This window comes from Nomia melanderi, chromosome 1 (assembly GCF_051020985.1).
Source record: "Nomia melanderi isolate GNS246 chromosome 1, iyNomMela1, whole genome shotgun sequence".
Taxonomy (NCBI): Eukaryota; Metazoa; Arthropoda; class Insecta; order Hymenoptera; family Halictidae; genus Nomia; species Nomia melanderi.
The window spans coordinates 37,600,169-37,618,011 of record NC_134999.1 but is presented as its reverse complement, the minus strand read 5'-3'; the positions used below and the strand labels follow the sequence as shown (position 1 = coordinate 37,618,011).

General features: G+C 42.2%; 2 protein-coding genes across 26 annotated transcripts in view; both read left to right on the top strand.

Annotated features, from left to right (window-relative positions):
• The window catches only part of by (focal adhesion protein tensin), a 194,647-nt gene extending 184,537 nt beyond the window's left edge, over nt 1–10,110 (top strand). For 19 of the 23 annotated variants that reach the window (XM_031971929.2, XM_031971926.2, XM_031971925.2 and 16 more), the window contains 8 exons: nt 121–735; nt 1,720–2,066; nt 2,978–3,067; nt 4,329–4,437; nt 4,602–4,785; nt 5,128–5,493; nt 6,038–6,320; nt 6,964–10,110. In XM_031971929.2, coding sequence (XP_031827789.2) covers nt 121–735; nt 1,720–2,066; nt 2,978–3,067; nt 4,329–4,437; nt 4,602–4,785; nt 5,128–5,493; nt 6,038–6,320; nt 6,964–7,123 — 2,154 coding nt within the window. In that variant the 3' untranslated portion in view covers nt 7,124–10,110. The remainder of the gene's footprint in view (nt 1–120; nt 736–1,719; nt 2,067–2,977; nt 3,068–4,328; nt 4,438–4,601; nt 4,786–5,127; nt 5,494–6,037; nt 6,321–6,963) is intronic. The other 4 variants (XR_013000064.1, XM_031971946.2, XM_076373841.1 and 1 more) reach the window with 4 other exon arrangements.
• A 134-nt stretch (nt 10,111–10,244) lies between these two features.
• Nucleotides 10,245–17,686, top strand: LOC116424854 (carboxypeptidase B). Of its 3 annotated transcripts, none has more exons than XR_013000089.1 (10): nt 10,245–11,703; nt 12,173–12,502; nt 12,578–12,677; nt 12,771–12,876; nt 13,143–13,304; nt 14,643–14,856; nt 15,482–15,697; nt 16,004–16,188; nt 16,939–17,417; nt 17,509–17,686. XR_013000089.1 is itself a non-coding variant. In XM_031971813.2 (9 exons), the coding sequence occupies exons 1-9, from the start codon at nt 11,534–11,536 to the stop codon at nt 17,112–17,114; spliced, it is 1,659 nt and encodes a 552-aa protein (XP_031827673.2). In that variant the 5' UTR covers nt 10,245–11,533; the 3' UTR covers nt 17,115–17,686. The 3 variants fall into 3 exon arrangements, 1 of the variants encoding a protein (XP_031827673.2); XR_013000088.1 differs by having other exon boundaries at nt 17,482–17,686; XM_031971813.2 differs by having other exon boundaries at nt 16,939–17,686.
• Nucleotides 17,687–17,843: the final 157 nt, after the last annotated feature.

Here is a 17,843-nt window from a genome sequence, read left to right as displayed (position 1 = left end):
TACTAATGAATAATCGTAATTCCACGGATTCACGCAAAGACACACGCTGGCAGCACGGGAAGGTAGCCCACGCAGTTAGATACGCTCCCTCTAGCATGAAGCGCTTGGCTTGCTTTTCAGAGCCCTCCGACATCCCCCCGCTCAGGCTTAGCAGCCACGCAACCCTTAGGGTTAACAATGCAGCAACAAACGTCGTTTATTAACACGGAGAAGCCGCAGCCGCCGCGGCCTGAGTCGCGGAGCGACAGCTTCGCCCGGGCGGACGCTTTGCTGCGCGAGCACCGACAGCAGCAGCAGCAGCAGCAGCAGCAACAGTTGGGGACCGGCAACAGCACGATAACCAATCACACGGAGCAAAAGGAGATCGCTCAGGAGTTCTCTGATCGAAACGCGCGGCCGGAATCGCGAAACCGGGTAGTCGCTTATCAGAGCTTCAGCAGAACGAGCAGCAACGACAGGACCACCGATCAAGTGGACACCGGTCTGCTGGCAGTGGTCGACCAGAAATCGACCGGCCAATCGACCGCTGACCCTCTCGTGAGCCTCATTCAATCACTGGCAGACATTTCGCCCGTTCGATCGCCCCCATCCGTGACTAACAAGATAGAGAACGATCATCATACCGCGGCCATCGGCGCAACGGCCACGACACCTGCGAGCAGCAACGTTCCTAACAACATCAGCACTAATTGCTCCCCTAACCAGTCGCCCAAAGCATGGCAGAGTTGCACCCAGGTTTGTCCCTGCTACCAACACACTCTCCCACGATGTTCCTCACTTGTGGTCTCGCTCGGATAGCGTTGCAGTAGTGTCCGTGCGCACGGAACGTGTCCAATAGTTAGGGGATGCGCTGGCGTCTCGATAAGCGTCTCGCCCTGGAAGTCTCTGGGGATAGACAGTAATTGGTTGATTTCGGAGGAAATCGCGGACTGACAGTTGGACCTTCGGTCGTCGAAGTTCGAGGATTTTGTGCATTCAAAGTAGATTGATGGAAATGTCGTGGTTCTTTCGAGGATTCGGTGAAGATGTGTCCTAGTTGAAGTCAACCGATTGATGTACTATTCTTGGGAGTTTCAGGTGTAGTCTCATTGATAAATTCATTGCTTTGTTACTGGAAATTGCAAGATTGGAAGTGTGAATTAGCCTGTAGATGTACGAATAGGAAAATCAGGATCTGTGGCACTTAACCCTTTGCACTCGAGAGATGCCTCTCGCTCACCAATTGATTTGATACAGTAAAGCTATAAAATTTGATACTTGATACTGAACTTCGTACAATGCATCAATTTGAGAAATATTCAAACAAAATAGCTTTGTCCTTCGATGCAAGTGTGATTTCTCGTCGAGTTAGTTTCACAGAATATCCTCTCTATCACATCAGAAGATGTTATAATATTTCCAATGGAAAACTTCCGAGTGCAAGGGGTTAAAGAGCTCCTTTATTAACATTGATTTTACGGTACTTCCAATTGTCCAGGAAATGAGATACTCGAAATTTGGTATTACAAAGATTCTATAATATAGAATGAAACAGACCCAATCACTACCCGTGCGCACGTTTTTTCAAGTCCCAGTTTACACGTTTCAATAGACGTTCAAAGATTGCTTGGCACTGCTTCGCCTGATCGCACGAAGTGATTAGAAGTGTGCAAATGTTTTCGTAATCCAACGTATCGACTAGAAATCAATAGGAAATGAAAGATCGATGAAAATCCACAGTCGCACAATGACTCGGCTTCATCGTGGACCGAGAGGAGCGTCAGTCCCGGAAGCGTGGTGGTCGGCAGCGCCTCGAGGCCGCAAACACCGGCTTTTCCGGTGCATCCGCGGACACCGTACGTCAACAACTCGTCGCCGACGGTGACGTTCGCCTCCGATCGCTCGTACGTCACCTCGAACACCAGCTACAACCTGAACAACAACAATAACCTGAACAACGTCGAGGTCGGCGGCAATAATAACAACAACGTCGGGGGCTACTCGAGCGAACGAACGATCTACATCGAGGAACGAAGAGACGTCTCGAAGGAATCGGGGCTTCCACCCAAGAGTCCGACAACACAGAGGTAAGGAATCGGCTTCCGCTTCGTCTAACATTATTCGCGTGTTTTGTTCAACATTCCTTCCACCCCCGCCCTCGGATTAAACGTCAGTAATATTCGAATTTTCAAGATACTTGATTTGACAATGTAATTTACATTTTGACGGAGACACGATTGATCATTGAACCGATTTACAGAAGTAGCAAGCGAAGTTGGGATTTTGTTATAGTATTTTGCTATTGCGAGTAGAATAAATTTCATGTAGAATGCGGGGATATACGAGAGAAATATACGGAAGTTAGATTTTTGGGATTTTGTTCGATGGGAAGAATCTAGGACTTCGATATTGAATTTGGAGGAATTTATTGATCATTGAACCGTTTATTGAACTACAGTAGCAAGTGAAGTTGGGATTTTGTTATAGTGATTTATTGCGAGTAGAATAAATTTGATGTAGAATGCGGGGATATGCGAGAGAAATATACAGAAGTTAGATTTTTGAGATTTTGTTCGATGGAAAGAATCTAGGACTTCGATATTGAATTTGGAGGAATTTATTGGTCATTGAACTTGCTATTGAACTACAGTAGCAAGTGAAGTTGGGATTTTGTTATAGTCATTCATTGCGAGTAGAATAAATTCAATGTAGAATGCGGGGATATGCGAGAGAAATATACGGAAGTTAGATTTTTGGGATTTTGTTCAATGGGAAGAATCTGGGACTTCGATGTTGAATTTGGATTAATTAAGAAATTAATTGGTCATTGAATTGTGAGGGATCGATGACAGTATAAACAGAGTGTAAAAGTTGATTCGAGAATAGAATATTAATCGAGGATGTTCCACAGTCGCGGACGCTATTTGAATATCTATTATTTAACGAGGATTGGCAGAGATGCAACGATTATGACGCAGATTGATATTCGTGATTCTAGACGCTTGAGTTTCCCGGCAAGCGGGCCACTTAAACAAACGCATAACAAACGATGGCCGCTCACTAACCAATCGGCGTCGTTCGACTATAGGTAATATATCACCGAGAGCGCTGGAACTTCCAAATGCCCGTTTCCGGGCGACGGTATGACCGATCGACGCGACAGAAATTCGCGTCGATCCCCGGCCGTCGATGCGCCGTGAATGTTTAATGTTGTGCCACTAACCGTGTGTGTTGGTACACTCGAATTGCAACCGCATCGCGCCGAACAACCAATTACGCCGTATTACACGGGAATTGATATCTCGTATCGCGAACGGTGATCTTCGCATACAAATGCCTTTATTAATGCACGAATTTAAACATTTCTCTCTCAATGTTTCCAATTTTTCTTTCCACTGCGCTCCGTTCGGAATTTTATTTATGTTTTATCGTTTAATATTTTGCTAATCGGAGCGAAAGATTGAAAAGTATGAAATACAAATATGTTGGAATATATTATATTACTATCGGCAGTGTACTATGGTTTGATTAGAATCACGTAATTCGTGGAGACGATGTAAATATTCGATTAGAAAAACGGTCGATGCAGTTGCAACAGTTTGCAGCAAATATTAAGATAAAAGCAAAGAATGAAAGAGAAACCACGTCACATTCGTCGTGTGTGTATTGCACCTGTCGAACTAACAAAAGCTCGAGCTTTTTGCATCGTGTACCATCTCGAAAGCATACTGTCATGCCCACGAGTCTGCATCATCAGCGTAAAGAGAATAGGAAGCACTGATTTTAACATACGTACCGAATACAAAAACGAGACGTCGTTGTTCGATATTAAAGCTTCTAACGACGCAACAACGACTCAATAATACCGATTAACATCTGTGATCGAAAGGACAAAAGTAAAAAAGTCAATCATATTTATCTTCGACGATTGTGTACATACTTTTTTTTTGTGTAAAACGTTCACCGTAATTAGGAAAGGAACTTTCCATTCACGATTCACTCTCTTTATCACCTCTCTTCTCTTTCGTTTTCTCTCTCCTCTCTGTCTGTTTCTCGATCTTTCTGTTTCTGTGTTTCCTGTGTCAATATTTCTTCACCGATCCCCTCGATCTTTCTCTAGTTCTCTTGTATGTACCACGTTTCCGATGTTTTCTCACGGCGTGTACACCACTTTGCACGAGTCTCACCTGACAAACACAATTACACACACGTACACACGCACACTCACACGCTACATACACACACACATACACACACACACATATATACGCGGCTGTCTGCACGGAAACCGATCCCCCGGCCACGAGACGTGCCTTTATAACGATACATGTGTGATCACTTCCTTGTAGCAAGGACCGATCTGTTTCACCGATAAACGAGTCGACGATGTCGCAGTCGCAAACCATCTCACGCAGCCCCGGTACACCGACACACATCGAGTTCGCCCAAAGTCCGAAGGTTAGTCCACTTTCCCGATACGTTCGTCGCGTTAATATGGTCAACCGATGTCGGCGGACGTCGTCAAATTGAACCGGAAAATCCTGTTCGCCGATTCGATTATTCGTAATTGAAACTGTCGCGCGGATTACGGAAGTTCTCGAACGGTTTTTATCGAATTTTAGAGCGCCGCGTCGTACACCTCCATAAACAGCGGCGGCCAGTCGTCTCCGCAGGTTCAGTATTACGGTTCCAGACGGTCGAGCGTTCACTCGAACACCGAGCCACAGGAGGTAGCCGACGCCAATGTGAAGTTCGTGCGCGACACCAGCAGGATCTGGTACAAGCCTAACATATCTCGGGAGCAAGGTTCGTTGCGTTTACATTTCTCCAAATACTCCAGGAAATTTTGATTTCGGTACCTAACAGTTGGGAACGATGCTTTTTCTATGGTAGAAATATATTTTCCTTCGTTTAGCTTCGGCAGATCCTAAAGAGTTCGCGAAAGCCCTATCTAGATAGGGCTTTCGCGAACAATACTCTTCTGCGACTGAATTACCTGAATAAAGTAAAACATATTTTTAATATAGAAAGGTTATCTAATACAGGTCTAGATCTACTAGGCTCTCACTAACACAAGTGATTTCTAGCACCTGACACTTAACAAGCTTCGCTATGAATCTAGTTAAATAACAAAGAATCATCTTTTAGCAATCTCGATGCTGAAGGACGCAGCGCCAGGAACGTTCGTAGTCCGAGACAGCAACTCTTTCCCAGGAGCCTTCGGCTTAGCCCTGAAAGTGGCAACTCCTCCGCCAGGTGCACCGAGCAGCCCAAAAGACCCGTCCAGCGAGCTGGTCAGGCACTTTTTGATCGAGCCAACCTCTAGAGGCGTTCGACTGAAAGGATGCGCGAACGAACCCGTGTTCAGCTCTCTGTCGGCATTGGTTTACCAGCACAGTTTGATGGCCATGGCGCTGCCTTGCCAACTGTTGCTCCCAGAACCGGAAGCTGCGGCTAGAGCCCTCGATTCGCCTGGCGCCAATAGCGCGCAGCAGTGGCTTATTCAGGGTGCAGGTGAGTTTGAGGAATTTACCCTTTGCACTCGAGCAAACTTATAAAATTTTCAATTCAATATTAACCCCTTGCCCTGCAATAACGAGTGAGACTCGTGGTGAAGATTTTCAACATGATTCAACAAATATATATATATTGCTCAGTTCATTCGAATTCAAAGTAAATATTATTCCTCTGTAAACAACTATTATACTTGAAAGGAAATATAGGCATAACATATGCTTCGAATTTTTTTATTTTTCAAATAAATTATTAACGACAAAGTAGCCGTATCGATCAGAGTTGAGAAAGAAATCATAGGCCAAGGGGTTAAGCCTTGTGCAATATATTAACGCATAAAACATCAAAGTAAAATAGTTCTGTCTCTAAATTTATAGAAGATAATCAATTGTGTTAGTTGCGAGAAACATCGTTAATATTTAATCAGAAAGCAATGAATATTTTTCATGAAAAATACTGTCGAGTGCAAAGGGTTGATTACTATTATTCATTAGTTTTGTGTATGTATATTGGACATTCATTGTTTCTATTCGATTGTTCCCAGCCTGCAATGTCCTGTACCTCTTCACAATGGACACAGAGTCTCTGACTGGACCTCAGGCCATCAAGAAAGCAGTGACGACCATGTTTGAACAGAAACCACTACCCACTGCGACCATCGTTCACTTCAAAGTCTCCTCGCAGGGCATCACGCTGACGGATAACGCTAGGAAGCTTTTCTTCCGCAGGCATTATCCTACTAATAATATTAGCTACTGTGGATTGGACACAGAAGAACGCACTTGGGAATTCTCTAGCGACGACACGGGACGACCGGTCCCCACTCAGTAAGCTCTTTCGATTTCTGCAGTCTCGATAATGCTAACCCTTTGCGGTCCGAAGTGCCCTTGGTTTCTCACTTTGAGGTTCACGTTAGTTCATTCAATTACTGCTTAGTATGTCGCTCTATTTATTTATTCAGGAATATTTGGGAGTCATTGAAATGTTACCTTTAACACTAGAACTACCAAGCATTTAATACGATTAATATGCAATTCCTATAAAAATTGTAATAGATTATTTTCAGTTTCTTCAGACACTCATTATAGTACTGAAATGAAACCTTATTTTCAAAATCATTTCGAACATTTAATGCTTCGAAGATATTAATAATTGCTAAGCAAAAAAATCGAAACCAGTCATTTTGACTGGTGCAGTAGTTCTAGTGTTAAATGGTACAATTTTGACACTACAAATAAATATAGAAAAAATTGTTGAAACAGGTAGAGGTTGCAATAAAATAGAATGTCGAGTCTGACTCGACATAGGACTGCTAAGGGTTAATCTGTCGATGATTACCTAAAATCTTCTTTATTTTATTATTCTATAATCTGAATATAGATCTCTTTTACATCATTCGTTTCTATATAATTATCTTCCATATTTCAATTCGATTAACGAGACAAGCTGACGAATCGTTCATTGTTCCAGTCGATGCTTCGGTTTCGTGGCAAGGAAACCCGCCCACAAATCGGACAATCAGTGCCACGTGTTCGCGGAGTTGGAACCGGAACAGCCAGCCACGGCTATCGTGAATTTCGTCAACAAAGTGATGATGGGCAGCTCCATGTCCAAGGCTAACATCGTCTAAAACGCCAGCAGTCCCTGAGTTCCTCGGGCGAAACAGCGATGTCAACCGAGCTCAGACGACAGAAGTAAAATCGTGGGATCGTTTAATCCACGGCTATAAATCGACTCGAGGGTCGTAGCGAAGGGGATCGACGGGGTCCCGATGAGGAGACACAGGATCATGGATAACAACCGGCTTCCGTTACGAAGTCCTCATGCATTTCGCGAACCGTAGAACCGAGTCAGTAGAGCATGAACGTGTTCCAATACAGTAGCAATTATCGGTAGAAATCGGATCGACGCGGAGACACTTGGAGAGGAAAACTCGATTCCATCCTTGGCGTGGCACGCCGCGAGAGGAGGCACGTTGTTAATGGAGATCGTTATTGTTGGTAATTACCGTAGAGGGTAGTAGAGTAATATAAAAGTATACGCGAGGCGGGGCGCGACGATGCGGCCGATCGCCGATCTATTCGTTGTTATGGGATTCCGGTGAATTCTAATAGGGAGTTTACTTTTTAGTATTGCCCTAAGATCCCTTGACGTCGTCCCCTGCGCGCCATATTTTGCAGGGGACCGTTGCGCTGCGCCTGATAGTCTGAATGGGAGATCCACGAACTGTCTATAATTTGAGAGTCTGGTTACATTCGAATGGTTACAGAATTTCAAACATTATTCAATTATTCAATGACATTTTTCAGACTTTTCTAAGTCTTGACACGATTGAATATTGTATCCCGACGTTTATATCCGATCTACGAAGTAAACACTGGATTTTATTTATTGTAACTTGGACTGAAGACGTTGTCTCACTATGATTGGACAGGATCGACTGCCATTCGACTGGATAATAGTTCGTTCCTTGATCAGCCGATTGTTTGGGCTATTCTGAGATCTCGTAATGATTCTGATTATAGAACATACACTATCCTCGACTACTAAAATTAATCCTGGAAATGAATAACGACAGAGTAGTCACCGAAGCTTCGCCTTTTATTTTTATCTTTTACCTGAATCTTTCGAGTAATTAAAGATTTTTAAGCGACAGTGTTCATAAGGGAGTCGAGAATGACCCAGTATCGGCAGAGCAGGGTTCGAACGGTAATATAATGAGGAAAGAAAGAAGGAAGGAATAGCAGCAACGTCGCGTTCCGCCCCGAAAGCGAAAAATATTACGCGAACGATATGCACACGCGAACGTACCGATAGTTGGTAGCATAGTTGAGTATCGACCGTGTTCGCAGCGCGGGATTCGAAAGCGAGTACGTCCGACGAACGAACGAGGAGGAGGAGCGAACCCGGAAAAAGGGGAGCCGGAAACGATGCACGTACTCGCGGCAAATGCACTGTACGCGAACGAATAGTTGAAACCATATGTATGTTACAATATTACCACGTTACAACTGGGACTCTCGAGTAATGTTTATCGATGAAAATGTTACGTCGTCGCGGAGCCGAACCTCCGGTTGATCGTGTATGGTGTCGTGACGTTATATAAATAACTGTAAATAAAAGCGAGCAGCAGGAAAACGAACGCATCGATGAAAACACCAGGGGACGTGTGACGATCCCCTGGATCAAGTTCGACGGTGAAAGAAACCACAGGCAGCGTTCGGGGAGAGGGCGAGGAGAATCGATGTTCGACTCGATTCGATTCGTGTCAACGTGACGGAACAACATAAACGATACTCGGAGAGGAGTAGCGTATCGGAAACGAAGCATCACACGCGTATACTATCGGACGAAAATATTGGTTCTTTTTCTGTTGGAAATGAACTTTGAATATTTCATCAAACTCCGGGGGTGATTTACTAACAAGAGATTCATTGGTGAAGATTCTTTTAATTTTTCATCGATTCAAGATCACGGTAAACTTCGTTGCATAGTATATTAACCATCACTTTCAGTCCAATTAACCCTTTGCATTTGAGAGATTCTCACTTGAAATATCCAGTACGTTCTAATTAGATGTAACGAGATACTTTGAAATAAATTTATTAAGAAGTCACATATGAATTAGGGAACTACAGGTATTTTCTTTCAATATTTCATATCGATGCAGCATATAGAGGGTAATGGTAAATGCCAAAGTTTCTAATGTTGCTCCATCAAATCATCTGACTGGGAGTCGTCTTTCGAGTGCAAAGGGTTAAATAGAATTTTCTGTTCAGTTCCATTCCTCTTTCGCAGACTAACATTCTCGAATATTTTCCGACGATAGTATACGCACGCATACACACAGAAACACGCATACGTACACGTCATTTCGTTTGATAACCCCTCCCACCCACACGTAGGTTCTTGCCATTTTACTCGTCCTGGCGAGCGAGGTCCTCCGGTGTGTCCGACACGGCGAAGGGGGAGGATCCGAGCGCCGCGGACGACGATGATCAGTCAATTATCACGAAAGAATTGTTACATGTAATTACGACAATACCGCCGACGGAAAGGGGGGCTGAAGCGTGAAACGCGGATCGAGCCCCCCTCGAAGTCGCGCAGCTGTTTCTTTTTTGTCTTCTTCTTTCGCGTTCCGTCGGCGTCGAGGGAGGAATCTCTCTCTTCTCCGTTTGTTCTTGATATTTACGATCGAAGACGACTGTGAACGATCGAAGAGGAGGGAAATTTATATCCGTCGGAAACACACACTGTGCTAGTCAAAATTCGATGTGTATACTCGGAACGAAGATGAATTCGATGAGTTTAGAGACGACGGGCTTCGTTGGCCGATTTTTACCCTCCCTCACGCCGAGAACCCCCTGTCTAATTTCCCCGGGCGAGCGGAGGACCGTCCCCTCCCCTTTATTATCGTATGTATATCATTTTCGTACACGTGGAAACCTGACTAACCGAGTAATCATTAATTTAACACCAGTCATTATAATAATTCTTAATTATTATTACTTATTTACGCTCTATTATTACGTACGTTCACGCAATAATTGTATCGTTGCGCGCCGGAACGGCGTGTCTCTTATAGTTGTAACCGTAATAAATCATATTCGCAGCGTACGAGTGTTTGTTTCAATTTCATCCTGACGCGAATTATCTAACGCATCAACAAGACATTGAATACGAAATTTTCATTTAGAATGTTCCATTTTTCATGAAGACGATGGTTATTAATGTAGTCAAAGTATTGAAAGAATTATGAGATTCATTGTGAAAGTTATGAATTGATTATTAATGAATATTTTTCATTTTCCATGGCAGAGTTTAATGATGCTGTGATAGGATGTATATAGGCGAAGAATTTCCGTCGTTCATTCTAAACTCGCGTGTCAAGAGAGCAGTAACAAACTCTCTGCGTCGAGAACGAAAGTAACTAGTGAATTATATGATTTTTTTGTCCCGGCGATCCATCATCTTTTCGATTTTCCGTCCCGAACGGGCCGCAACTATTGTATTACACGGTAAGTGGCAGTATTACTTCGATTACCGTTAACGGGATAGGAACAAAACGAGCGGCGCCGAGGAGAAAAGTGGCAAAAACTTTTCCGCTCGCCGCGTTCCTTCGCGTGACACGTGAGGACGTTTTACTCGGGGAGCTTCTAAAGAAGATTCATTGATCGGTACCGTTTCTAAGAAAACAAGAGTTAACCCATTTCCGCCGTTACACTTTTGAAGGTAAGAAGCTGCACTCGAACGCATCGCACTTGAAACGCTCGTTAAAATAATTACCATAATCTCTCATAATACAAATTATCCACAAACGATTACAAACGAGGACACGTTGAAATGCTATTTCACTATTAAAATCATTTAAACAACACAATTATTCAATTACAATCATCGAATATGGTTCTTGGAATAAAAAGAAATACCTAAATAGTCAATCGTAGATTAACCCTTTGCACTCGAGAGGCGCCTTTCAGTCGCCATTTGATTCGAAAAGAAAAGATAAAGAAAACGATAAAATCTCAAATTCAACATTAAACTGTCTATAATGTATCAACACATGGAACATCGAAATGAGATAATTCTGTCGCTTAGTTTACGCAAGGTATTCCTTTAGTTGTAAAAAATGCCATCGATATCACACCAGAAAATAATGAATATTTCTCGAGAAAAACATTCTCGAGCGCGAAGGGTTAATATTTCCAATGAATATCATCGTATTCGAGGGCATCCGATGGAAATCGTTGCGTTAGTAAAGGTTCGTCTGGAAAGTAGGATAGCGTTCTATTACTTTCTTATCTTTCAATTCAGTTGGATTACTAGCTGGGCCTAGAGACCGAGAAGGAACCCGAGTACTAAATACCACACAGAAATCCCGTAAGCCGGGCCCGTGGGGCAGACCAGTGAAACTGTCGTTTTCCGCATACGCTTACGAGCAACAAGTCCCAGAGACTGGTTCCGGCTGCGGACCACCACGGGAACAGTCAACAAGGTGACTCCGAGGCGATCGCATATCCTGGCCTGATTCAGGCCGACCATGGCTGTCGACGTCCAGTCGATCCTCGCGTTCGGTTTCTCGATCGTTCTTTTGTCGAATTCGATCGAGCCGCGACCGCAACGCGGTGATTTCGAATTTTCCGTGCAACCAGCGAACAACACGCCCTCGGCTAGACGGGATTGGTCCTTGGAGGAAGGATCGTGGGATGGGTTCGTATGTCAAGTGAAATTAGTTTGATAGACCTCGAATTTAATGTTTCAATTTGTTCCTGGTTTAACCGAGACAAATATCCACGATCCAAAGAAGCACGGATCTTCCATTTATATTACAAAACTCAAAATATAAAAGACATATTTACAGTATAAATAGATCCTATATTTATTCAAACTTCTATCTCAATGTTTCAATTTGCTCCTGGTTTAACCGAGACATTGAGATAGAAGTTTGAATAAATAATGTATTTATGCTGTAAATATCTTTTATATTTTGAGTTTTGTAAATGGAAGATCCGTGCTTCTTTAAATTGTGGAATATTTATATTCATGGTGTGGGTTGTTAAGTTATGATTTCAGCTTGATGTTTGGAATTTACATCGGCTTAGTGTTTTTAAGTCGAAAAGAGGTTTATTGGCTGAGTAGTTCTCTTTCCGTGGAAGTACTGAAACATTCGTAATTACAGGTACGAAGACGAAGAAGACGAAGCCTGCGATGAAGATAATTTCACAGGGAAATCTAGATCATCGTTTTCTGCGAACACTGGAAGAGGATTCTCTTTTGTCGATATGTTCGAGTCGGTGTTCTCAGCGGTGTCTAACGGCATCGGTTCCATCGTGGCTAGTATAATTGGTCCGGAAAAAATATCGAAAGCACGATCCGCAAGAGTGAATTACAAAAACTATCAGCTGATCAGGGTGTACCCTGATTCTGAGAGTCAGGTGAACGAACTGAGGGAACTCAGGGACGCCGAACCGGAGGACATCAGGTTCTGGACGCAACCGTTCTACAACAAGTATATTAATCATAAAAACCGATAAACTAGTTTTCTTACTAACATTATGCTTCTTAGAAAATGTTGACGTTTCAGATCAACCGATCTAGTTGTTGCTCCAGATCTAGTTTCCGATCTGAAAACATTCCTCAGGGAAAGAGGGATCGATTTTAAGATACTGATACCAAATCTTCAGGTATGATCCACTGATTCATAATCATAGGCGTTTGCATAAGTTCGAATACTAATTTCTAATTCATTTGTTTTTATAATTTGCATGGAATGACAGAAAACGATAGCACACCAGAATCCAAGGATGTCGAAGGAGCAACGCGAGGATCTGGTCACCAGTCAGGGACACAGCATGACTTGGAAAAGGTACCATCGATACGCAGGTAATTAATTCCACTCGAAACTAATTTCAAAATCCACCCTTAGTTCTACTAATTTAATTTCCCTAATCTAAATCAAGATTCTAATCGTTTTATGACTGTTTATATCGGTAACATTATTTCAAATACACCCTCAGTTCTACTAATTTAATTTCCTCAATCTAAATCAGGATTCTAATCATTCTATGACCGTTTATATTGATAACATTATTTCAAATACACTGAGATCTCGTTTATAAATGAATGTTAATTTGACCTCTGTTATCCAGAAATCGTCAGGTACCTCGAGTACCTAGCATTCAAGTACCCCAACATGGTGGAGCTAATAACAATAGGGCACAGTTTCGAAGGACAACCAATCAAAATGGTGAAGATCTCTACCGGCCCCAACAAAGATGGCGAAGCGAAGCCTGCGGTATGGATAGACGCGGGTGAGTCCTAGATCTTCTCAGAGAATCCCATGAATGAACGTTTACCGGGTCGCCAGCAGAATACACGCGGAGACCATAGAATAACAGGGAAAAATAAAAAGAGACCCGTACGTGCTCGACATTCGCTTATCTCCGTGCGAAATTATTCAAAGGAAATATAGAGAGTTCTATAACCGGCACGTTTCGGTGTTTGACACAAAATCTTGATCTTTATTATTCTCGGTGCTGTCTCGCTGATTTACGCACGAGATGCTCTGAATAATAAAACAAAGTTTCTTCTCCGCGTGCACGAGAAACTGGTTCTCCGGTGGAAACACTCAGCTCATCCGAAGATTCGCTCGAGTATCAGGTATCTGTGCAGAATGTTCTGGCACCGATAAACTTTCATGAAGATTTTTATCGATAGGAGTACCTCGTAGACATTTTCCACTGCTTCAATAACTCGTTTATCGTAACCGACTGTTTATCTAAAGCAACACAATAGGAAATATCGTTTTCGTACCGATATCGAATGAATTATTCCAAATCTCGAGGAACTTTAAAGTTTACAGGACAATCGAAAGAAATTCCTGTCGATGAATAAGAGACAGTATTATGAACTCTTTTCGCAATTACTTTAATGGAGTATAATTCAACTTTCCATCTGTGTGTTACAATGAACAAGCATCGCGGAGCATATTTACGCCGGTAGTAAATGTACCCCATAATTCAATTTATGCGTCGCGACACACGTCGATGATGCAGTCAATAGATAGCCTTCACAGAAGGGGACGTTGGTATCGTGCAATTCCAATAAAAGTTGCATCAGAATTTATATCTGTGTATACCATCGGGTGGAAAGATTGATTGATCGAGCACCTATTGACGAATAATCGAATGTTTAATGATTCAACGATACGATTTGAATCCGGGTATTCATTGTCCTGCGAATGACCTTTACCCTGCACGCAACTCAGAACAAAAGGAACTGTAAGCTATAAATTTAGTACTACACAATTGCTAGTTAATTGATTCATTTTGAGGAGGGTTTTAGGTCAGGAATACTAATTTATTCTCTTCTCTTTATCTTTGCTTCTCGTCTCTTTCTAATGATTTCTAATACCTTCTGCTTTACTTCGCCAAGCAATACGTAGAATCATGAAGAGTCTCTTCAAACGAAACCAAATACCGAAGCTCATTTATATGGGAAAGAGACTGAAGACCAGTGTATTAGATGATCCGCCAAAAATATTCACGAAGCTTCTCGACTTGTCGAGTCATCGGGACAGAAAGGATCACTTCAGCTCCACTTTATACCGTTACCATGTCCGTCCCTTGAATTGTCATCGTATTCGGCAGGCATGCACGCGCGAGAATGGATCGGCACAGCCGTGGCGACCTACATAGTGAGCCAGTTAGTCGAGAGGAACTCGAGTTACACGAAATTGCTGGACAATTCGGACTGGATGATTCTGCCTGTCGCGAATCCGGACGGCTACGAGTTCAGTCACACCGGAGACAGACTCTGGAGGAAGACGAGGAGTAATCATGGCGAGGATCAAGACGATAGTCGGTAGGATATTCTGTTTTTCTAAACTATAGTGGAGCTGTAGTTCATTTATCTGGATGATTATTCCCAGACCGAACGAATGAACAAAAGTGTCCTCTAACGAAGGAATCCACTCTCAGTCTTTCCTTATAATGAAATCATTAACCCTTAACATGTTCCCATTTGGCGACTGAATTCTCAAAACTGATAAAAATATCGAAATGATCAATAAGTAAATTGATTCTCAACTATATGGCAATGTTTTCTAATTACCAAACCATTTGACGAGATTTTTCATGCTACACACCGTCTAATGAGCCATCAATGGTACACACTGTGTAATGTGATATCTTACTGTGAGCCACCATGAATTTAAAAATCACCGTAACATAGATAAGAAGCTGAAACAAATTCAGAAGTGACCTGGCACGATACTTAACCTCTGCATTGTGAATATTACAGTGTTAAAAATAGTAAAATGACTTTTACCATATACAAGTGAACTCGTTAAGTAAAAGTGCCATGTAACTGATACGACGACATTGCTCCATTAAGGGTTAATAAAATCTCAGAATGAAAAAATGATTGGTTTCCTCGAGACACGACATGAAATTCTTCCAATTCACTGACGATTAGACCTTCGTTTCAGCCTCCTGCGACTGGTGAGCCACTATGCTAGGTGGTTCTGGGGGAAATGCGAAGGGGTTGATCCAAATAGGAACTTTGGCTACCACTGGGGCGAGATGGACGAGGGCGGCGCGAGCTCGGACCCCTGTCACGAAACATACGCTGGCCCCCACGCGTTCTCCGAGCCGGAAACGAAGGCAATGGCCGACTATATTCTGGCTAACAAGCGAAACATTAGGTAAATTGGCTTAGCGAACGATTCTACTTCGACATGCTTATCTACTAAAGAATTAGTCTATCTTATAGACTCTCTCATAAGTAAAATTATCAAACGAAGAAATTCTGTTCCCTTCTTCTTTTATGCAGAATTATCTTCTTAATTACACTGTGCGAGTTAAACCATTACCTTTGCACGCCAGTTGATTGCTTTACAAGAAATGAAAGAAGTTGAAGTTGAGAAGAATGTCTAAGTATGAAGAATGAGAGTTTGATCGATTATGGCGAAGTGGTTCCTCGATGTTAACGGTTCGAACGATACTTTCAGAATGTATCTGACGCTGCACTCTTACTCGCAAATGTGGCTGGTCCCGTGGGGATACACGTATTCGAAACCGTCGGATTATTCGGAGCTGGCGGGCGCTGCCAAAAAGGCGATAAACGCGATTTCGAAGATACATGGCACCGATTATCAGCTCGGTCCATCGGCTGACCTTCTCTATCCCACTTCAGGTACGATTGCTTAGGCATTGTTCATGTGTCTGTTGGTAAGTGGTATGGATTCGAGATTCTTATCCCGTTTGTTTAATACCATTTCACGGAGAATCGGACACAAAGATTGTTACAAAATATACGTTGAAACGTGTGATTTCTGAAATGTAAATATAAATGACAGGGGAAGAATTGAAAATTGTCTTGGATTAAAATGGAATCGAATTGATTACGATTGATATTAATCTCACGCACAGGATTTCATTTGAATAATTAACTACACTGATAAATGACATTGCTAATTCATCAACAGTTATAAATCAGAATTAAAATCTCACTTTATACGACACATTCACGAGCTCGGCTAAATTGGCGGCGATAATTAATTGATAATTAAGCCATCTCCAATAAAATCACTTCATCTACATTGTCAGTAACTGCTGGGAAATCCGGTCGAAGATAGAGAAGATAAGGCGCGAGATAACGAGAAATTGAAAGCCCGAGCTTAAAAATTATTATCTTATATTAAAAGAGGGAAAAATCGTTATCGAGCTACGATCTACTCGAGAAGCGAGACATGATTGTTGTATTATTCGAAAGTCTCTTCGAATTAACATTAATATATTCGAGAGAGTTAACAAGAATGCGAGTGCGTTAATCTGGAGTCTGGAAAGATAAGACTGTTATTAATGTAATGGAGGAACATCGAGCAAAGTACAGGATATTAATTGAATTATGAAATATTAATTAAAATATTAATATCGATTGCAGGAGCTTCCGATGATTGGGCGAAAGGTGTGGCTGGGATAAAGTACGCGTACACGCTGGAGCTTCGAGATCGTGGTACTTACGGGTTCCTACTTCCGGCATCGCAAATCGTGCCGACTTCCCGCGAAATTTGGGCGGGGATACGAACGATCGCTCGGCTAGTCACTTGCAACACGTGAAATTGTAGGGAAAACTTGAGAATTAATTAATTAATTGTCCCGTAAGAACGACTCCACGTAGGAGAGAATTGTATAGAAAACAGACGTGCGTCGTCTCGCACGTTTCCAACCGAATGAAAATAAAATTCACCGACGAGTATCTCGATCTATGTGTCTGGACTCAAGAGCTCGGCTCGATCACGTTCCGATCGTTGATTACAGTAAACTCCGTTTGATCGTGCGATCGTCGAATGCGTATAAAGTTCAAGAGTCTAATCTCGGATCTTTGTTAATCAGTAAATTATCGAGATGAATACGAGATAGGTAATTTTAAATAATTTCTAGTAACTGCGCTAATGATCGATCGTGTAAATATTGTAAAGTATAGTAATTTATTATAGAATTTATATTATAGATTTTTATGTATATTATATAAGTGACCAGTATATTATCTAAGCGACATCTGGAACAATGTAAAAATTCATGAATAAAAATGATGTATCGGATTCGAGTGTGATGGTCTGTTTGTTAATTGCTGCTTGAATATCAGGGTACACGCTCGCTTTTAGTTGTCACCGAGAGCTATTGTTAAGTCGAGGAGCTTCGAAGAGGACTCCGGTGAAGTAATCACTGCGAAACAATCAGTCAATCACAGACAGTGCGACTAATTACGAAGATCGCGATATGGAACGATAATCGTGACACTTGTCGGGTATAATTGTTAAAATGTAAACATGTCTGCGTAAAAAT